The sequence below is a fragment of the Nansenia antarctica genome (genome assembly GCF_963989245.1).
Source record: "Nansenia antarctica genome assembly, chromosome: 15".
Classification (NCBI taxonomy): Eukaryota; Metazoa; Chordata; class Actinopteri; order Argentiniformes; family Microstomatidae; genus Nansenia; species Nansenia antarctica.
This window is the reverse complement of record NC_137685.1, coordinates 10829056-10852342: the sequence shown is the minus strand read 5'-3', so window position 1 is coordinate 10852342 and position 23287 is coordinate 10829056. Positions and strand designations below refer to the sequence as shown.

Here is a 23287-nt window from a genome sequence, read left to right as displayed (position 1 = left end):
TGAACCACATAGTGAACTGCACCAACTCAGCCACCGTGGACAAACGGGTCCGGGTCTACCCCAACACGAAGCCATGGATGACTGGGAAGGTCCAAAAACTGATCAAGGAGAGGGACAACGCCTTCGCAGGGAAGGGCACACTGCTGTACAGCACCACCAGGGCTAACCTAAAGCACGGCATCCGGGAGGCCAAGGCAGACCACAGAGAGAAGATTGAGGAATGCTTCCTGAGCAACGACTCCAGGCGGGTGTGGCAGGGGGTTCAGCACATGACAAACTTCAGAGCCAACAGGCTCACAGCCGCGGAGGACGACCCCCTGCTGGCGGAAAAGCTGAACTCCTTCTACACCCGGTTCGACGAGGGGCGAACGGAGGTAACCACAACACAAACACCACTCTCTCCAGCTCTCAGCAGCCTCACCCTCACAGAGCATGAAGTGAGACGCGTGCTGAAGGCGGTGGACCCCAGGAAAGCCTCAGGGCCGGATGGCTTCCTGGGACGGGTGCTGAGGGTCTGCGCCGACCAGCTGGCCGGGGTTTTCACCAACATCTTCAACCAGTCCCTGTCCCAGGCCACCATCCCACCCTGCCTGAAAACCTCAACTATCATCCCAGTCCCGAAGAAAAGCACGGTGAGCTGCCTAAACGAATACCCGGTGGCACTCACGCCAATCATCATGAAGTGCTTCGAGAAACTAGTCCGGGCCCACATAGTCACACGCCTCGCTCCCGCCCAACCTGGATCCATACCAGTTCGCCTACAGAGCCCACAGGTCCACAGAGGACGCCATCGCGACGACTCTCCACTCCACTCTATCCCACCTGGAGAGGGGAAACAGCTACGCGAGACTGCTCTTTGTGGACTTCAGCTCTGCCTTCAACACCATCCTTCCAGACAGGCTAGTGACCAAACTACTAGACCTGGGACTATCACACTCTATATGTCCATGGATCAAGGCTCCCACACCTCCACAGCCCTCAGACTCAGCACTGGGTCCCCCCAGGGCTGCGTGCTAAGCCCCATCCTCTACAACCTCTACACCTACGACTTCACCCCCGTCCACCCCAGCAACTCCATCGTAAAGTTTGCAGACGACACCACCGTGGTGGGCTGCATCTCGGGGGGGGACGAGGCGGCGTACAGGGATGAGGTAGAGCAGCTGAGCAAGCTGTGCAAGGTTAACAACCTGCTGCTGAACCAGTCAAAGACCCAGGAAATCATCGTGGACTTCAGGAGGAAAAAATCTGAGGTCCAGCCCCTGCTCATCGACGGAGGGAGCGTGGAGAGAGTCTCAACCCTCCGATTACTGGGGATGCACATGCGGGATGACCTGACCTGGAAGAACAACACGGCAGCCATCATCAAGAGGGCACAACAGCGGCTATACTTCCTGAGCGTCCTCAGGAAAGACCACATCGGACAGGAGATGCTGGTGACCTTCTACCGCTGCGCAGTGGAGAGCATCCTCACCTACTGCATCTGCAACTGGTTCTCCAGCTGCACAGCCGCAGAGAGGAATGCGCTACAGAGAGTCGTGAGAACGGCCCAGAAGATCACCGGCGCCCCCCTCCCCTCTCTGGAAGAGCTGTACAACACACGCTGCCTCAGGAAGGCCTCCAAGATCTCCAGAGACCCATCCCACCCTGGGTACGAACACTTTGTTCGGCTGCCCTTGAACAGGCGGTTCAGGACCATGTTCGCAAGGACAAACAGACTGAAGCTCAGCTTCTACCCCAGGGCCATTCAGGCCCTGAACACAGCAAAGACCTAGGTTCTGGGCCCTGGACAGTCTGGACGGATTGATGGCAGCTGCTGGATTGAAATCAGGTGTAGTGCTGAGGCACAAATGTGTACATTTCAAGCCTGCAAACTGCGATACTTTAAATGAATGTGCAATAACACTATGTGCAATAGGCATATGACAACCCTAGGGTACATAAGGTTGCAGAGAATAGGAAATGTTAGAATAGGTATAGCATAGCATAGAGTACAGCACAGTGTTTTATTTGTATAGTATAGTGGATAGTGTACATAGCCTTTATTTATGTAAACCAGCTCCTTTCCCTTCTTGTTTTTTAGTTTTTTTTCTTTCCTAGCACCAGGGGAGCCCCCCCTACCAAATTTCGTTGTTTGGTACCTGTACTATATCAATGACAATAAAGACCATTCATTCATTCAAAATACAGCTGCCAGAATTCTCACTAACACACATCGCAGAGCTCATATAACCCCGGTTTTGGCCGCTCTTCACTGGCTACCCGTTAAATCCAGATTTGATTTTAAAATCCTTTTAATAACTTATAAGGCATTACACGGGCTGGCCCCTCTCTATATCTCGGAATTATTACAGGCAAAGCCCAATGTGAGATCTCTCAGGTCCTTGGACAAGGGCCTTCTGGTCATACCCTCGACCAACCTCAGAACCAAGGGTGACCGAGCTTTTGTAGTAGTGGCTCCCACACTGTGGAACGCCCTCCCAGTGTCGATAAAGAATGCTCAATCTGTTAATTGTTTTAAGAACTTACTAAGAAAAAAAACACCTGTTTTGTTTGTGCTTTATTCCATGACATTTTCACCTGACCCACTTCTATAGGTCATTGTTTTGTTTTATCTCTTGTTGTGTTGTTGCTCTTATGCCCTTATGTGCCTTGTGTTAACTCGTTTTTACCTGATTGTTTTTATGTGATGTCCACTGTACAGCACTTTGTAACTTTGTTTCGAACGGTGCTTTATAAATAAAATGTACTTACTTACTTAGATACTTAGTGGCAGATAGATGCTTTTACTTATTGGTCATCTCTCATTAATCATTTGAGTGTCCAACCCATGTTATGCTTTTGGACCAAATTATTAACACACTTTCTTTTGATTTTCTAGGTTTTGGCAGTCTGGGATATTGGCTCAGAGCTGACTTACACTAAGGCAACATGGCAAATGACTTTTCCTGTGCTGTTTTCAACAATTATGACATCATGTGAGGGACATGTGGACTACAATGATGGAGTCTACATCTGAAGCGTCCATCGACGGTCAAGAATCGGGCGGGTTCACAGACAGTCATTTCAACGCCACGTGGAGAAGCGTGTTGTACGACGCCAACGTGACAGAAGAACGGTCCAACTCCACCGTCTCCTTCCAGGGTCACATCAACAACATCCTGCTGGGCGTGTTCCTGGGGTCTCTGTCCCTCCTGACCGTGGTCATGAACATCCTGGTGCTCTATGCCGTGAAGAAGGAGAGGACGTTACACACCGTGGGGAATCTCTACATCGTCAGCCTGTCCGCGGCCGACCTGATGGTGGGAGCCACCGTGATGCCTCTCAACATCGTGTACCTCCTGGAGCAAGAGTGGAGACTCGGTCGCATCGCGTGCCAGTTCTGGCTGATCATGGACTACGTGGCCAGCACGGCGTCCATCTTCAGCCTGTTCATCCTGTGTCTGGACCGGTACCGCTCCGTGAGGCAGCCGCTGAAATACCTGAAGTACCGGACCAGAGGCCGGGCCACCGTCATGATCTCGGGAGCGTGGCTTCTGTCCGTGATGTGGATCGTCCCGATTCTGGGCTGGAGGTCGTTCGCTCACGTGGAACTAAAACCAGAGACGGAGAGTAAGTGTGACACCGATTTCCGGTTCGTCACCTGGTTTAAGGCTTTAACGGCCGTGTTCAACTTCTACGTCCCCTCTATACTGATGCTGTGGTTCTACTGGCAAGTATACAGGGTGGTGAGACGGCACTTCAGAGAGAGAGAGAGAATCTTCAACCCATCTGACTCTTTCCCCTCGAATGGGATAGAGCAAAAGGCCCAGACTCCAAACAGTCATGCCAAGTCTGCAAAGAAGGACAATGTGGATGCGTCGTCAGAGTATTTTAGAAACGTCCGTTTGTTAGATCAGTTCATTCTAGAGCAGCAGGACTACTTTAGGGATGGGAATGAGGATGAAAGAACGGACGAAGGACCCAGATCTGAAAATAACACAACTTTAAACTCTCATCAGACCTCGTTTCTTAAGATAACACAAAATCTTAGAGACAAAAAGAAGAGGTCTCCCTCTGAAGAAGAGTCAGAGACCCCTCTAAAGCTGTCCTCACTGCCCCTGGGCTTCCTACACGCTGAGGAAAACAACGTGCCAAAGATGTTCGTGTCAGTGAGAGACTGCAGCAACGCCGTGCCAAACTCCGTCGCCGTCGGCGTCTGTGAGATAACCCAAATGTCTGATGTCCAGAGATACACCACCATGTTGTACGACAACGATTTCAACCAATCCCTCGCCTCGCCGTGGCCCGAGGAGGCGGGGACTGAACTAGACAGAGCGAATGGTCTCACCCTGAAAAAGAGCTGGCAGAACTTTGTGTACCAATCACGGCAGCGTATCCGGAGCCTGCAGGTTCATAAGGAACACAAGGCGGCCAAGCAGCTGGGCTTCATCATAGCAGTGTTCATGATGTGTTGGATCCCCTACTTCATAGCCTTCATGGTCATGGCCTTCTGCAACGAGTGTGTCCATCACGACCTTCATATGTTCACCATATGGCTGGGGTACCTCAACTCAACACTCAACCCGTTCATATACCCACTCTGCAATGAGAACTTCAAAAGGGTTTTCAAGACTATACTCCACATTCAGTCATAATGGTGAACAGTAGCCAGGGGAGACTGGTGGAGGTAGAACTCTGACTCTGGGCTCATTGGAATGCACAGAACAGAATTTGGAATGGTAGTGTTTAATACCATTCCTCATTCCGTTCCATGTATTAAAATGAGCCTGTCCTCCGATTTCTGCCTCCGTCAGCCTCCCCTGACAGTAGCATGAGTTTTTATTGTGCTCCTTTAACTTAGGTATGCTTAAGTGACTGCCCTAACGCTATCTTCACTTTGTACAACTGTAAATATTATGCATATTTATTTTTAGCCTATAGTAAATATTTTTGTACTCTGTCATACTCAAAAGATTTCACTGTTGAATGATGTAATGTGCTAAAGTTTTTGCTTGTCAGTTTCTCCGTTTCTAAAGATTGATGGTTAGTTTATCCTGGCTACTGAATCTATTTGACTTTCATAACAGTTTGACTTTTCACAACAAGAAGTGTTCAACAGCATGTTCTCACCCTAATCATGCGACGTTTGCTCACACAGAGTAAATATCTGTATCTGCAAACTAATAACTGCCTTGACAAAACCAACAGAATCTTTACCTCATTCCAAGAAGCTAAAGTAAGACACGATAAGTTCAGCTATTTCCAACATAATTGAAAACGGTCTTGGTGTACAGTACATTTATATTAATTTTTTTGCCAATTTAGCAGACACTAAATGTATCCAAAGTGACTTACAACAACTACATTTGTCTAAGTAAGCAATCTATCCATCAGTCGTCATAATAAAAAGTAATCTATGCTAGGGTGAGGGGCCATTGGCAGTCATAATGCATTTTTTATTTTTATTTACACTGTACTGTACACTGTACTGCATGACAATAGCTACTATACATTGCATATCCATCATCTACATACTGCAATCAGTTGTACTACATTATGCATTCCAATTGCTGATCTCCTTACCTATCATGCTATAGACACCACATACATGCTATATACAGCAAGCCTAATACAATACATACATTGCACATTGCTCATGGCCCCTTCCATATTTTGCTACTGACACACTCATTCCAAATGCACTTACACAGAACGCTGTCACTCAAATAGAACAGAAAGCACTTATGATGAATTACATCAACTGATGCCAACAACTCTGCAGAGCATCTCAGCTCTGTTTACATGGACTACGTATGGTTCTCGTAAGGCTTTATAGTAAAGAGGTTTCACAAGCTGTGGTGTGATAAGCATTTTTTGGTTGTCTTTGGTCAGTGTCTGTAATTTGTATTTGTATTTTTTAAATAAATGTGTCCGAAATGGTGTGGTTTGTTATGCATCGGCCCTTTTATGCAACTGGTGTAACACAAATATGTATACAAAATGTTACATCTCATAAAATAATGCCTAGGCTCGTTTGAGAGGGATTGTAGACTAGACTAGTCACTGCCACATCTCACATAGAGGAAAACAATTCATTGTTTATCCTTGATGAAGCATCCTTTTAGCATATTTTAATTACCATATTTGCAAGGAATTTGATCTTGTTTGTTTTTTAATGTTGGGAATGAACAACAGTGAAACTGTATGAACGTTAATTAGCACTCTCATTGCCAGTTTGTATCATCAACACATTCCTTGATCTCCTCATTATAGCTAACAAACAATCTACTTCGTATGCCTGGGCTGTGGTGGGATTATGTATAATAAGTTGCTGTGACTTAATGATGCACTCTAGTATAAATATTATCTTCTTGTGAATAGGGTGGAAATCCTACAGATTTGTTACTCAACTCATAGCACGCAATGCAAAACTTGGAGACCCAGAAAGTGTGATGCTTGGAGAGTATGGAGCTATTTTAGTGCCAGCAGAAATTGAATTGTATTTGACAGATTGAATTGAATATGAGCACAAATTGAATTGTATTTCACAGATCTGAATTGTATTTGACAGATTGAATTGAATCCGAGCACAAACTGAATTGTATTCGACAGATTGAATTGTATTCAATTCAGTTTTCATTATTTTCATTCAGTTTTCAAATTCAGTTCTCAAAATACAGTTTTTCTCAAAATACGAGTTCAGTTTTAGAGGCACTCATCTGGGGACTCTGGGCTAGGTAGAATAATAGAGCACCGATTCTAACTCCCATCCCTCCCATCCGATGTCGTTATATGGAGAAAAGTAATGAAATAGGCAATGTGTGTCCTTTCAGTCTGCCTGAGGTGTTGTAGGGGGGTATTTAGTATAACAGGCTAATGGGTTTATTGTGAGTTTACTTTGATTGTTTGTTTATTGCCTTGATCACCGTATTGAGAAGTCATATGGTTATGGGGGGTGATATTGCAAGGTAATTTTTTTAAGCACCTGCGCATCTTGCATGGCGGTAGTGGAGAGAGAGGGGAGCGATGTATTTTTGTTGACCACATTATACGCATATTCTATAGGCTACGCATTGATTGTTATTTTTCTGGTTTAGATCGCTTATGGATTATTTTTGTACGTCGCCAAGTTTGATTGTTCTATTCAATAAATGATCTCGCTACAGGTGTCATATAACCCTAACCCATATCCTGTCATATAAAAGTACCTTATTGAATCTCCAGGTAATGTATTTCTGACATCCATCACTTTTGCTGTCGTTAAGATCAGGGATCTCAATTGTCACCCATTGGGCGTAAGACACACGCGGTGTGTGAGCGTGTGAATGGGTTGAAATGCTTGTGTCTCAGACTTGAGAGCCCTGAGTTAAGATTATAAAGATACTTTATTTTTCTGTTTGGTAGTCTGTCCAATGTGACACTTGCCCTCCTCCACCTGCCCTAGTTTTGGATCTAGCTTGCTGTTCATTATTTTCATGATAAATCGTAGCTAGCTAGCTATAACATCTTCATATACACCATACAGGCTACTGATTAACAGTAGGCACTGATTAACAGTAGGCAAATGCCCATTGAACAGATTTAATCATGATCCTATCTTAAGAAAACGAATGTAACACTCTCATCTGGGGATTTACACGGCAAATCAAATGAAGAACTACACATCCCTGATGACAGGGAGATGACGTATGACTGATCTGATGAATCAACCCCTATTTCATTAATTTTCTCTATATAACGACGCCGACCATTGATCGGCAACGACACTATATAATAGTTTGCCTAACTGGCCATCGGATTTGGGCTCCTAATATGTAAAAAGCACTACGGTTTTCTTATTTTATCGGATTAAAGTAGCAAAGACCAGAAATTTCCATTGACCGCCAGTCAAACTTCTACTCTTCTATCACCCAAAAAGGGGCGTGGACATGACGGGAGAGAAAAGTACCCGGATGCGTTTCTCTTATGAATTCGGATGGGAGTTAGAATCGGTGCTCTATTATTCTACCTACCCCAGAGTCCCCGGATGAGTGCCTCTAAAACTGAACTCGTATTTTGAGAAAAACGGAATTGTATTTTGAGAACTGAATTGTATTTAGAGAACTGAATTGTATTTTGAGTAAAACTGAATTGTATTTAGAGAACTGAATAGTATTTTGAGAAAAAACGAATTGTATTTAGAGAAACTGAATTTGAAAACTGAATGAAAATAATGAAAACTGAATTGAATACAATTCAATCTGTCGAATACAATTCAGATCTGTCAAATACAAATTCAATGTCTGGAGGCACTAAAATAGCTCCATAGGAGACAGCAAACACATAAGCAAGCAAGCATGTTGGGTCAGTGCACTGCCTGGCTTGTTGGTTCCAACTCCAACCAATGACATGAAGCGAGTGGAATGTGACCCAACATGAATATCTACATGCCATTTGGCTAAACTATCCCATAAAGCTGTATAGTAGTCAAGTATAGTGCAGCTTTTGTCGTGTCCAGATGCAGTAGAGTTCATGGAACTGGAAGGTAGAAGTTAGTAGGCATGTAAGTTGTAGCAGGTCTAAATTCATCCTAGACATAAGTGGCAGTGCGCCTTTATTAGGAGACTTAAGGTAGTTTGAGCTAGCAGGGTTAGCTAGCCGTTTAGACCTCAGCAAACTAGCTCAGTTCTGTTGAGAGATGAGGAGTGGTGCGTACAGGTTCTTGTCAGTGTTTTCGTGCCTCGTTATTTGTGGTTTCATGTTTTTATTCTGGTTTTTCGTGTTCTATTCTATGGTGGAGGCCCCATAATATTATTGTATTAGCTATGTAGCTAGCTACCCAGATATAGCAACTGAACTGGTCAGGTTGGCTACTATTGTAGTTGCAGGCGAATAGCTCTTTAGGTTGTCTCTGTATTATTATAATTATTATTAATTTTTTCAAAGATAGACGTTAATAGACGAACATTTACACGCCTAATTCGGTAGCGTAGATAGAAAGCAAAGCAAAGTTGGAAGCAGCACCAGGGGGGGTATTCCATCAACATCGCCAAAAGAAAATCCAGGTTTAGTCTGACAAATCGTCTCGCGAGAGTTCCTAACAATATCCAGGCATATTCTGATAAGTCTCGCGAGAAGTTATCAAAAATAAGCCAGGATTTTCCTTTAGCGACGTTGATGGAATACCCCCCCAGTTTGCTGACAGCTCCAGTACCCAGGCTGCTCTGAAAGGCGACGTCACTCACAACCCACGTGTCACAACGCTGGGGTCACATGATCTGAACACGGAAGTAAAGGTTGTTGTGGTAAGTGTGACAATTGGTAATACCATTAAACTAAACGTGTCGTAAACCAACTTCGCCATAATGTTCACCCAAATCGTATTTAGGCTGCACACGTGGTGGCTCAGTGGCTCATACGAGATACAGACGTGCTTTGTGTCAGTGTTGTGCTTTTAGAGAGGCTAGTAATTACAACTAGCTAGCTTACTATGGCTAATCATCATTCATGGCTAATAGTTGTGAATTGTACCATTTATTATCATGTGGTTAATGATACATTTAGTATGATTAGATACATGGCTAGTATGATCATAGCTACATGTCAAAAGGCAAACTTTCAAGCTGTCTAATGCTTTAGGTTATGGAGTCACATCACATGATGATTTGACTCTAAGAGCCCTATTGTGTAAGAGTTGGTGGGCACCTCCCTTCCTGATAAGTCAAGTCTGACATTCAATCAAATCACCAGCAGTGAGCTAGCTAGTGGCTACTACATTCTCAAATGACCACACACACACACACACACACACACACACACACACACACACACACACTCACACTCACACTCACACTCACACTCACACTCACACTCACACACCAGGGGAGGCTGGTGGAGGTAGAAATCAGAGAACAGGCTTATTGTTGATGTCCTCCTGTTTTGATCACAACCGCTGTGTGATGCTGTGCCTCCCAGAGGTGACTGACTGACTGGCTGTTTCTCTCCTAGATTGTATCAAAGAGAAGAGGACTTGAAGTCTTGATGGCTTCTGAGTCAGTTGACAATGGCAGCGCAGATCAAAAGCTGCAGTTTGCCCCCTTCTGCAGTGCCTTAGAAGCAGGATTTTGGCACCAGCTCACTCAAAAGAAACTCAATGACTATAGGCTTGACGAAAGCGCAAAAAATATCAAAGGTTATTACTACAATGGTGAGTTTGTCCAACAATAAAAACAACAACAACAATATGATTTAGGAGCCTTGTGTGATGTCTCCACTGTTTAGTGTTGTGTAAGGTAGATTTTTGACTAGATCGACTACCTTTTGGCTTGAGGGAGGATGCAACTAAACTACATACGTAATTTAGCATTTTCATAACAGCTTTCCAAAGTTAAATGAGGATGCTAGTTTATAGGACATTGTTTAGTGTTTTCAAATGTTGTCCCCTGTAGCCTAGTTTGAATGTACAGTATGTGTCTGTTCATGCTTGTAATTGAAACATTGACTTTGTGACAGGTGACCCGGTTGGCCTCCCTACCCGCATGACTCTGGAGTTTAGTGCATTTGAGGCGTAAGCATATTCTTTCTCTCTCTCTCTCTCTCAGTGCTAATGTCTCTCTCTCTCTCTCTCTCTCTCTCTCTCTCTCTCTCTCTCTCTCTCTCTCTCTCTCTCTGAGTGGTAATGTCTTTGGTGGGTGAGTGAATCAACGTGTCAGGTGGGTGAGTTGTTGTCCGGCAATGCCACCTATATCTGGGTATCGCGTTGTTGTCAAACCCCCAGCACACTCCCATAGGTCTGGCTGGCCAGCGCCCACGCCTCCCATAGGTCGATCATACTGTCGCTCAGAGTTCATACGGCCATAGTAGAGCGGGGTGAAGAAGCACAGCTATCAACGATAATCAAATCATCGCAAGAAAAACAGCACTGACATAATCGCAATAGGGCTGTCCCAAACGACTATTTTTCTAACGATTAATCTAACGATTATTTTTCCGATTAGTCGGTTACTCTAATGACTAATTTAACGATTAGTCTAACGATTCTTTTTTTTACTGTTCGATTAATGTATCACTTAATTTCCCCCAAAATAATGTCTGTATTGTCTCTCTCTGTTTAACAGTGTCTTTATAAAGCACTCTGGGTAATAGCTGCTGCTCTTATAAAACAAAGCAGTGTGTGACATGCACATTACTCAGACGGCCGCCCCTTTAAATGATCAGCTGATGTATGGGGGCTGTCTGTGGGCCCGCAATTAAACACACACACCTTTAATTCGGCGACCTGCTACTACTACTACTACTACTACTACTACTACTACTGTAACTGCCTCTGTCAAACAGCCCCAGACACAGGGCAGACTCACTGCTATGTTTAGCCAACTTGAATGCCAACATGGCCATCAGGGTTTTTCCTGGCTCAAAATGAGGCGGAGGTGGTACCAGTGGTGTTTGACATCGGGGGGGCCCATGAAGCAGGGCTGTCTGGGGGTCCTTAAACATCAAATACTTAATTTCTTGCATTCTGGTGAATTGATATGCACCAATTTGTGCCCTTTCTGCATCAATTTATGGTGGAAATGTCATTATTTATGTAAAGGAAAACACAATATTCAGGCACCAGATGACCATTCAAAATATAATGTAATATAATGCAATATAAGGCTCTTAGGCATTCTGTACTTTCAAATATGTATTCTCCTTGAGCAGTCAACATCAACTATCAGCTGTTTCGCTAGCAAACACGAAAGCTAACTTATTTGCGAAACAGCGCCCCCGCCACCACGTCGGCGCAGTGCCGCAATTGCAGTTAGAAATGACATAAGCGCTTGTAGAAAATACGACCGTCAGTTTGTCGAGAGCTGGAGGCGGCCGCCTCATAATTCTCTATGCAGGAAAAACCCTGGCCATTTAGAAGTCTACATCTACATAGCTAACGTTACTAACACCAGAAGACAAGACATACAAACTGTGGTGAGCTACATTGCTTGTGTAACATTAGCTAGTAGCCTCCTCCATGTTTCCACTGGTCGCAGCCATGTTGTTTATTTGCGACGCACCGACGCACATTACGCAAGTCGACGTATTGACGTAGTCGATTACGTCGACTATGTCGACGCGTCGTCCCAGCCCTAAATCGCAACAAACCACACAATAAGGAAATATATCACTGTAACTCACACAGCAAAATAGAAAAAGGTAGCAATCTACACACTACATAAGAGATAATTCATAGCGAACTAAGTCACATCACACAAACACAAAACAGTTAGAGTCCAGCCTGTGACACACGTGTTCCTCGGCAACGGTCGGAGTGCTTGCTGTGTCGTCTGCGGTGTTGGCTCTCTCTGGGAGGATTGTGTAGGTTCAGTTCAAAGCGTGGGTAGAAGCTGTTCAATTCGTCTGGTAGAGAGTCAGAGGTGATGGTGGTGCAGCTGGGGCTCTCTTTGAAGTTGGAGATTGCGTGTAGAACCTTCCTCCACATGCCGCGTGGGTTATTGCCGCTTAGCTGTGACTCTTATTTCTTTGCCGTAATCCCTTTCGGCTGCTTTGATAAGGTCATTGCGGGCAGTTTTAATTTCCAATATGTCTCCTGATTTGAATGCTGTCATTCTTACGGTTAGCACTGTCTAAACATCACTGTTAACCCATGGCTTCCGGTTTGGGAACACTTGGACTGTTTTGTGGGGACCACTTTCTCTATGGTCTTCTCTCTAAATCCCAGGGTTCCTGACGCGATCACGATAATGTCTCTCTCTCTCTCTCTCAGTGGTAATGTTTCTCTCTCTGAGATGACAGTGTAACGTACATTCTCCCTCCATTTCTCAGCGACGGCCCCACCCCGGCACGATGCACCCCGGCGGGGGGGACCCTGTACAACACCAACACGCTAGACGCCTTCAAAACCTTAGACAAGAAGGCTCTGATGGAGAAGCAGGCCAAGGAAGTAAGGACACTCAATGTTTGTTTTTTTTAATCTCTGAGGGAAACATAAATCAAAATTGCTTTAACTTAATTTCTGATGCTATTATTATTTTCTGAGCCTATGATTCGTTTTAATATACTTGATGTCGTATTGATTCAGCTGGGCCTGTGCTGCATCTCCGGTCTGTTCACAGATATGGGACGCAATACAGTCGGGCGACGCTTTAAAGGACCCATCTGTCCTCTGCAGATTCATTTTGGTGACTTTCGCCGTACGTAACTGACTTACTCATCTGTTCTTTATTACCTGTATTGCATCAAGGTATGGTCTTCTGCACTCTGATATTTTCCTTTCTCTTTCAGGATTTGAAGAAATATAATTTCTACTACTGGTTCTGCTTCCCTGCTCTGTGCTTCTCTGAAGGGATCAAACTCCTGCAGCCTTCCGCCACGATAGACAAAGTCTTCTCTCCCAAGCAGGTACACGATAGTAACACTCACCTGAGATGACACCAACTGTATGTAGCACATCACACCATACAAACTGTAAGACATAACACCATGCTGTCACAACTGTGTACAGTGTCAACTGACCTTTTGGACCCTGCGCTTCTACTTTACTATAACCCTGTTCTAAGATTTCTGGTTAGCATCTGTTGAGTCACTTTACACAGAATATATTTCCCTTTTCTGGGAAAGTTCTGGAGTGTATTCGGTTTACAACACTGATAAAGTGTGTAAAGGCAACACTGATAAAAGTGAGTTATAGAGTTATAGAATATGAAAGTAAAACACTTAATTAATTAATTTTAATTTTAATTTTGCCATTTAGCAGACGCTTTTAATCCAAAGCGACTTACAATTACGAATTACAGGGACATTCCCCCTGGAGTAACTGAGGGCTAAGTGCCTTACTCAAGGGCACACTAGTAGTGGTGTGGTTTCAGGCAGGATTTGAACTCACAACCTTCTGATCACAAGTCCAACTCACTATCCACTAGACCACCACTACCCCCTGAACCCCCCGACTACACTGAAGAATAGATGACGGGTCAAACATAAGACATGCATTTATTCCCTATGATTATTTCTAACAGTCATGGACATGATCAAACAAACTCATAAAAGTGGTCACTTGACTAACAGAGACCAGTTAACATTACGTCATATCTGACTCCAAAAGACGTTTCATGGTTAATAATGATTAACAATGCTTTGCTCATCCCTGTGTGACAGACAATCGATCATATCGGATCCTAGATTCCATTAACAATACCCAAAATGCTATTTCACCATGCCCTCAAGTTAATAATAATAATAATAATAATAATAATAATAAGAATAATAATAAGAATAATAATAATAAGAATAACTTTATTTGTATAGCGCTTTTCCTGCAAACGTTGCAGCTCAAAGTGCTTTAATCATTATATAATCTTAATTTAATTATTTTGTCATTTAAATGCAATATTAAAAGGATGGGTTTTTATAATCTTAATTTAATTATTTAGTCATTTAAAGGCAATATTAAAAAGATGGGTTTTTAGTCTTGACGTGAACATATTTGCTGAGGTTGCATCCCTAATGTAAACTGGCAGTGCATTCCACAATTTGGGTGCATAAAATGAAAATGCAGCCTCACCAAATCTCTTCTTTTGTACATGTGGTACGCAGAGAAAACCAGCGTCAGAAGACCTGAGAGCTCTATTGGCCTGCAAAAGGTCTTTCAAATATTCTGGTGCTATGCCAGTGAGAGCTTTATAAACATAACACGGTGCGATTTCCTTAGGCACAAAGGACTTGACAAATGGTGAGGGTGTGAGTTCTTTAGGATGTCCGTCAGGCTCATTCAACGGCAAATAGTTATACACATTGAAATCAACGCTAACACCACCAGAATCCCTCTACAGAGTCAGGAGGAGTCTTGAACATCGATTAAGAGGTGAACCTGAGGTTGAATGATTATCAAATTACTCGTAAAGGCACCCTTTGGAAAATCCCAGACAGCTTTTTATTGACTTATTGGTGTAAATATGTATCAACAACGTGTTCACTAGCCCTGCCGTTACCGTGAACCTGGTAAAAAGCCCCTCAGTTGTTGCATGTCGGCAGTGATTCAAGTGGTGAAAAAGTGTTTGATGTTCATTTTCATTAAGCTTTGAGTTACGTTTACGTTAGTAACGTTAGTCAGCACCTTGATTTGGGTGTGTGTTCTCTTCATCTGTTGTACATGTCAACACAGTTCCAGTAGATAGTATGTTGATAGTTTGAAGCAGACCACATCCTCCCTCCCGCTCCACACCAAAACAGCTCACAGAAAAAAAGTTTTTTGCTCAAATTTGACAACATCTAGACAAGGCTTCAGCCTAGTCCAGGAATAAATCACTTTTGCAATGGAAAATCACTTTATCGTGTAGGACTAGGTTTAAGTCTTATCTGTGAAACCCGGCCGCTAATCTTGTAATCTTGTCCAGTATTTGCCATATTTGTTTAAAAGTGATGAGAGCACGGACCATTTCCTCAGTAATGAAAGACAGTGGAAGGACACTAGCTTGGCAGGCAGTGATAGGAGGGTTAGCCTGGCTTCATCCTGTTATTGCCTAAACACATTTCCATGCAGGATTGATTGGAATATCTGCACAATGTTTTGGTTGGATCACGCCCTGTGCTTGTGATGTGAGCGGCATTGGAGCGAGGCTTACGACCGGGACACACTGGTTACCTCTGCCTCAGCAACGCGTGTGTGTTTCATTTGGGCGCCCATGTTAACAGGTTAGAGCAGCCACACAGCCTGCAGCACCACACCATCGAGAGAGTCGGAGTCTTGCGTGACGCGCGTGTGAAAATGATCTGTTGATAGTCATATCGACATCATACCGGCAACGTACACTAGTTTCAATGTCTATACTTTTTTTACTCAAAACTTCCGCCATCTGTTTCAAATGAAAAGCTGTATAGGTACTATTATACTATATTAGGAAACCCTACGTAGGCTATAATTATATTATGTTAATAAGTTAAAAGAATAGCAGGTGAAGGGCAGTATTTTTTCCGGTGACTTCTCTCTCTCTCTCTCCCCCCCTCTCTCTCTCTCGCTCTGAACGAGGGTAAACAAAAACAACGTGACTGCTTTCTGGTTATAACCGTTTCACTTTTGGACCCGCTCATTGAGGATGGATGACAGCAGAGACTGAACCCAGAACCATTTATAATGAAGTGAAATAAAACATATTGTCCGTTATCAAAGGCAAACTCAATGTACAAATATAGGGCTGGCAGTAGCATTGCCACAGCAGAACCGCTGTCTGTATCGTGGTACCACTCTCACTGTGACCAGGGGAATTTACGCTCTGGTCCGTTGGGTCCGGCTCGGGGTTGCCGGTCTGTTACATCAGGATAGCCGTTATTCTTTTCTCTTTCTTTTTTTAAGTTATTTTTTCTGAGTGGGGCAGTCCCACTCATATTTTTCATTCTTATTGACAGTTACAGTGAAGATTTAGACAGGAAGGATGGGTGAGAGAGAGAGAGAGGAGGGATGACATGCAGGACATGTCCCCGGCCGGAATCGAACCGGGGACCCTGTGGTTACATAGTCAGCGCCCAACCCGCCACGCCACCCAAGCGCCCCAGGATAACCGTTATTCTATTACTGTTCATATGGCAGCGCCGGTGACTATCTCGGCTGGATCTGGCACCGGCCCTATGGTTCTGGGGTAGGGGTAGTCCGTCCCTCCCTCCCTCTCGACACACTGGTCCTTCACATAAAAGGACACCCGTTATTATCAACCCGGTTCAAACGTTCAGGTGCAGGACAGCTGTGTGAGCGGATAGCACTCTCTCTCTCTGCCGGCCCTGCCTAGGGGCTTGTGGGTACTCTCCAAGGTCCTGCCGCCCCCCGGCGCGTGCGTGACGGGGAGAGGGATGCCACGGTACGGACACCGCGTGCGTGTGCTCTCCGCCACGCACACACGCTGCTGAGGTAGAAAGATACAGACCTTTCCGAATACATTGAGTGCCACCAAGCTCCCCACAACCTTTTCAGAGCTGCCATTAGCTGCTGGTTGCCATTAGCAACTCCCCACTCCCCACTGCTTTTCCCTATTCATGTTGAGGTTATTGTGTACCCACAAGCCTCTATTTATGTTTTGTGGTTTATTAATGTGTTGGGTTTTTATGTGATGTTTATGTGTGTTGTGACCTTGATGAAAATGCACTTTAAAATAAAAAATAAAAAATAAAAACTTGAAGCTTCCCTACAGGGGTGTCACGCTAACAGAGCAGCTACATGTGAAGTTGGACCAGGGAAGGTCTTGTTTTGAGTGTGTTGAACCCTGTTGGCCCTTCCCTTCCAGATCACTGCCCTCCAGGGAGCCTACGACGGCCTCTGCTCTCGGACTGAGACCACAGCGGTCCCCTACTTCCTGGTTAAGTACACAGAGGACGCTGTAGAGGTGGCTCCGCTGGCCGACTGGGACACCTTCTTCACTGATCTGAAGAAGGTAACGCACACACGCACACACACACACACACACACACACACACACACACACATGCAGAGTTATTAACTCACACACACAGACACACAGACACAGAGACAGACAGACAGACAGACACACACACACACATACATACACAAATGCAGAGATATAAACACACACACACACACACACACAAATACCATGTGCTGCTAGCAGAAACAGTATAATCCAGCTATATGAAACCATCTGTTACCAAGGAAATGTTTATTCCGCTCTCCTCTCAACTTCCGCAGGCATCGCCCAAATTCACACAGTAATGTTTGCAGTTTCCAGCCAAGCACACCGGATAGATAGATAAATAGATAGGTGCTTTATTGATCCCTGAGGGGAAATGCAGGCGTTGCAGCAGCCCAGACCACAAAACAACAACAACAACAAAATAAAGTGACAATTGAATAATGGGCTAAAATAAAATAGATACAATTCAATAAAGATACACCAATAGACATTTGGGACCTTATATAGCCTACAGTAGGTAAGATTTAACATCCTCCAGCCTGACTCTGATCACCCAGATTGTGTGTGTGTGTCTGTGTCTGTGTCTGTGTGTGTGTGTGTGTGTGTGTGTGGGGTTTCACAGGTAACCGTGGGCGTCTACGACCCTTGCACCCTATCCCAACATCCCGGCTGGCCTCTGAGGAATCTGCTGGTCCTCATCGCCAGCCGATGGTACGGTATATAGATCCACATCTCTGGGGTGTTCCAGTTAAAGCTGCTCTAGTTTCACACGTTGTAGTAATGAAAGACACTTACTGTACAGCATAGCAGTTCGTGACGTTAGAATTACAAGGTTCTATCTCTAACCCTAACCCTAAATTCTTCTATCTCAAAACATACCGTAATGGAATGTAAAAACGTTGACGCTCAATATCTCTGAACTACCCTAAACGGAGATAGAACCTTATCATTCTAAACTCACAAGTTGGTGACTGGCATTCTGAACACTGTCTTGAATAACTTCACACTGTCACTTGTTTATATTGTAAAAACTAATCTGACGCATACATCTCTTGGATAATAACAGTAAAACTGTCTCTGCCTTGATGTGTGTGTGTGTGTGTGTGTGTTTGTGTGTGTGTGTGTGCATGTGCGTGCGCGTGCGTGCATGTGTGTGCGTGCGTATCAGGGGTGCGACGCTGGACGTGGTGGAGGTCCTCTGCTACAGAGACAGCACTCTTCAGGGGTCTCGGTCCGTCAATCACAGCATCTTCCTCCAGGTCAAACTACCACAGCTGTCTGTCAACTCAGGTAACCCCCCCCCCGCCCTCAACTAACCTCCCCATTCTCCCCCCCCAGAGAGAGGAAAGAGAGGGATGAGAGGAGAGAGAGGGATGAAGGGGGATGAAAGCAATTTAAATGTTAATAAAAGAGCAGCCAGTGACCGGCAGCTGTGAAGGTCTTTGCTGTTGGTGGGCGGTAGGAGGGGGGGGGGCTCTGTTCTCTTTTTCCTGGCTGGATGATTAGCTCACCTCCTACGTCGTTTCCTCCGTGGCTGTTTCTAACGCATCACATCGTTATCCTCCTCAACCATGACCCTGTTTAGAACACAGGCTAAAATGTCATGGTCTTTCTTGATCTGTATGGGGTATTAAAGATGATTGAATGTGAAATCGAGAGTCTTTTTTAGCCAGCTGTGTTGTCGATGATGTCAGTGAAGATTCAGACGCAAGATCGTCTGTCACGGAAGGCTGGTGGAGGAAGAAATCTCATTGTGATGCACGGAAAGGAAGGAGAAATGGCGTTGTGTGTTTGATAGCGTTCCTCATTCGGTTCCATGCATTACAATGAGTTCTACCTCCACCAGCTGTCCCGGTTCAGAGTGTATGTGATCAGGATGTATTATGTATATATGTGATCAGTATGTATTATGTATATATGTGATCAGGATGTATTGATTGATTGATTGAAAACCTTTATTGTCCCCAATGGGGACATTTTGTTGTCAAACAGCTCAGTTAGGGCAGAAAACATTCAATACAGAAAACAGAAAACATTCAATAAAATACATAAAACAGTGCAGGCTCAATAAGTAAAAAGTTCCAAGTTCCAAAGTTCCAGCTCCAGGTCTCCCCCACCCTGCAGGGCCTGGTTGTAGAGTCGGAGTGCAGCTGGAACAAAGGACTGTCCAAATCTTTTTGTACTTTGACGGGGGAGAACAAATCTGTGGCTGAACTTGCTCCTCATCCCCGCCAGCTCGCAGTACATCGGGTGGGAGGGATTGGCCAGCATGGCCGCCAGTTTTTTCCCCATCCTCTGTTCTGCCACCACCTCTAGGCTGTCCAGCCCGGTCCCCACCACAGAGCTGGCCTTCTTCACCAGTTTGTTTAGCTTCGCAGCATCCCTGGCACAGATGTTTCCACCCCAGCAGGCCACGGCGAAGAACAGAACGCTGGCAACCACCGACTGATGAAACATTTGCAGCAGCTTGTTGCAGACACCGAAAGACCTCAGCCTTCTCAGGAAAAACAGTCTGCTCTGCCCTTTCCTGAGAAGTGCCTCGGTGTTGTCAGTCCAGTCCAGTTTGTTATTAATTTGTACTCCCAGGTACCTGTAGGAGTCCACCCTCTCGACTTCCACCCCCTTGATGGTGATGGGGTCTGGGGTCCTTCTCTTCCTCCTAAAATCCACCACCAACTCCTTATATTATGTATATATGTGATCAGTATGTATTATGTATATATGTGATCAGGATGTATTATGTATATATGTGATCAGTATGTATTATGTATATATGTGATCAGTATGTATAATGTATATACAGTATGTGATCAGTATGTATTATGTATATATTCGATGTTTTGCTTTTCCAGAGTGTCCTAAGACTGTGGGCTGGGAGAAGAACCCAAAGGGGTCCATGGGGCCCAGGATGGTCAACCTCAGTGAATGTATGGACCCAAAAAGGTACTGGACCCTCTCTCTCTGTCTGTCTGTCTGTTTCTTTATCTCTGTCTGTCTGTCTGTTTGTCCATCTCTGTCTCTTCGCCTCTGTGTCTCTTTGTCTCTGTCTGTCTGTCCATCTCTGTCTCTTTGCCTCTCTGTGTCTCTGTGTCTCTGTGTCTCTGTGTCTCTCTCTCTGTCTCTGTCCCTCTGTCTCTGTCTCTCTCTGTATCTGTCTCTCCGTCTCTTTGTATATGTCTCTCGCTGTCTCACTACCCCTCTGTCTCTGTCTCTCTCTGTATCTGTCTCTCTGTCTCTCTCTCTCTCTCTCTCTCTCTCTCTCTCTCTCTCTGTATCTGTCTGTCCCTCTGTCCCTCTGTCTCTGTCTCTGTCTCTCTGTATCTCTGCCTCTGTTCCTCTGTCTCTCCTCTGTAGCTCCACCTCCTCCCTCTTGCAGTGGATAAATCCAGCTCTTAAAAGCTCTAAAAATGTTTCCTGACAACATTAAGTACCGTCTTAACATTCTGGGCCAGTTGCCTGGCGACAGGAGAAGCCAAGTTCTGGACTAAATCACACTTAAGATTGAGCTTTTTTAGTCCGGAGGGCCAGAGGGGCGGCTGTGGCTCCGCCGGTAGAGCTGTCGCCTAATGATCGCAAAGTCAGCAGCTCGCAGCAGTTTGTCCCCGAGCAAGGCACTGAACCCCTAATTGCTCCGGGGGTCACCTTCAATGCCTGTGACCCCATTGCCTAAATGCCCCCCTCTAGAGCATAAATGCATTTAGTTGTGCTCTGTGCAATGACAAACTTTGAATCGCTTTCCCTTAAGTCGCACGAGTACCACGGGTGACTTTATTCACCAAAAATGCATGAATGATGACGCTTCATTTTGTAGCCAATCAAAGTGTTGTTGCTAGGTAAACACCACATAAAACTCTTGGCACTCTAGGTGATTGAGTGTTTCAGACTCCTTTGGCGGTTTAATGAGTTCGACTGTGACTGTCACATACGGTGCATCACCTGTGTGTGTGTGTGTGTGTGTGTGTGTGTGTGTGTGTGTGTGTGTGTGTGTGTGTGTCAGACTGATGTCTGCTGTATGTACAGTGCCCTCCACAATAGTAAAAACAGTTATACAAAATACACCTTTTGGTGAATTAGCTTAATGTCACACTTAAAAAAAGAGAAATATCCAACCTTTAATTGAAGAGCGGATGAATTAATAGAATATTTTATTCAGAGAAAAAAGACCTTGAGTGCCACAATTACCTCCCATGGCCAATGAAACAGCACTGAGTCTTCTCCTGTAACATCTAATAAGGTTGGAGAATACAGAGCGAGGAATCTGACACCATTCCTCTTTACACAATCTCTCCAGATCACCCAGGGTCCTAGGTCCTCTCTTGTGCACTCTCTCGCTCACGCTCAGCTCACAGGTTTTCAATGGGGTTTAGCTCAGGGGTCAGCTCAGTGGCCTTGCGGTTAGAGTGTCCGCCCTGATATTGGGAGGTCGTGAGTTCGATCCCCGGCCAAGTCATACCAAAGACTATAAAAATGGTACCCGATGCCTCGCTGCTTGGCATTCAGCATTAAGGGTTGGATCGGGGGTAAGGCCCTGCGACATACCAGCGTCATGTCCAGAGGGTGTACTTGTACATCAAGGCTACTTACTTTAGCTCAGGGGACTGAGATGGCCATGGCTTTTGGTTTTGTGTTCAGTGAACCATTTTTGTGTTGATTTGAATGCATGTTTTGGATCATTGTCCTGCTGGAAGATCCAATGACCACGCAGTTTTAGTTTCCTGGCAGAGGCAGCCAGATTCAGATTTAAAATATCCTGGTATTTCCTGGAGTTCATGATGCCATGTACCCTAACAAGGTTCCCAGGGCCTTTGGAGGAAAAACAGGACCACATCACAGAACCTTCACCGTACTTAACAGTGGGGATCAGTCATGGATTACTGCTTGAAAGTTCCACTTTGATCAACTTAAAAAAAAGTCAACTATAAAAATAAATTTTGTTCATAACAATTTCTATTCTAGTACATGGTTTTACTACAAATAATTGTTGATGACAGATTTATTTTTTCTCAGAATATTTTTTAAGTGGGATGTTTCTAATTCTTTTCATTGTGACATTAAGCTAATTCACCAAAAGGAGATTTTTTATTAATAAAATTTTTTTATGAATATTTTTTTCAGCGGTGCAAATAATTGTGGAGGGCAATGTGTGTGTGTCTGTGTGTCAGACTCATATGTACTGTGTGTGTGTGTGTGTGTGTGTGTGTGTGTGTGTGTGTGTCAGACTCATGTGTAATACTGTATGTTGTCGTCTCTGTGTGTCAGACTTGCGGAGTCGTCTGTGGACCTGAACCTGAAGCTGATGCGTTGGAGACTGGTGCCGTCTCTGGACCTGGACAAGGTGACGTCCACCAGGTGTCTGCTGCTGGGGGCTGGGACCCTGGGCTGCAACGTGGCCAGGACCCTCATGGTGAGGACCAGGGAGGACCAGGGGCCAGGGAGGACCAGGGAGGGACTAGGGAGGACCAGGGAGGACCAGGGAGGACCAGGGAGGACCAGGGAGGGACCAGGGAGGGACAGGGAGGACCAGGGAGGGACCAGGGAGGGACAGGGAGGACCAGGGAGGGTCAGGGAGGACCAGGGAGGACCAGGGAGGGTCAGGGAGGGTCAGGGAGGACCAGGGAGGGACCAGGGAGGGCCAGGGAGGACCAGGCAGGGACCAGGGAGGACCAGGGAGGACCAGGGAGGGATGGGGAGGACCAGGGAGGACCAGGGATGACCAGGGAGGACCAGGGAGGACCAGGGATGACCAGGGAGGAGCAGGGAGGAGCAGGCAGGACCAGGGAGGACCAGGGAGGGCCCCGGAGATGAGGAGAATGTCTTGTGTGGACCAAAGTCCTGGGGCTAGGGCTAGGGAGTAGTGCATAGGGGCTATGGGCTTGGAGGTAGGGGGTATGGGCTAGGGCGTAGGGACTTGGGGC

At 45.2% G+C, this 23287-nt stretch overlaps 2 protein-coding genes across 2 annotated transcripts in view; both read left to right on the top strand.

Moving 5' to 3' along the window:
- Nucleotides 1-2999: 2999 nt before the first annotated feature.
- On the top strand, nt 3000-4634 carry hrh1 (histamine receptor H1; the record flags this gene model as incomplete). Its single annotated transcript, XM_080545972.1, has 1 exon — nt 3000-4634. One exon carries the CDS (start codon nt 3000-3002, stop codon nt 4632-4634), a length of 1635 nt encoding a protein of 544 aa, XP_080402098.1.
- A 5365-nt stretch (nt 4635-9999) lies between these two features.
- atg7 (ATG7 autophagy related 7 homolog) overlaps nt 10000-23287 on the top strand; it is a gene marked incomplete at its 5' end in the record, with an annotated part of 63622 nt that continues 50334 nt past the window's right edge. The window contains 10 exons of the mRNA XM_080545650.1: nt 10000-10165; nt 10471-10525; nt 12781-12898; nt 13071-13148; nt 13240-13356; nt 17229-17375; nt 17995-18083; nt 18541-18662; nt 20225-20315; nt 22632-22776. Coding sequence (XP_080401776.1) covers nt 10000-10165; nt 10471-10525; nt 12781-12898; nt 13071-13148; nt 13240-13356; nt 17229-17375; nt 17995-18083; nt 18541-18662; nt 20225-20315; nt 22632-22776 — 1128 coding nt within the window. The remainder of the gene's footprint in view (nt 10166-10470; nt 10526-12780; nt 12899-13070; nt 13149-13239; nt 13357-17228; nt 17376-17994; nt 18084-18540; nt 18663-20224; nt 20316-22631; nt 22777-23287) is intronic.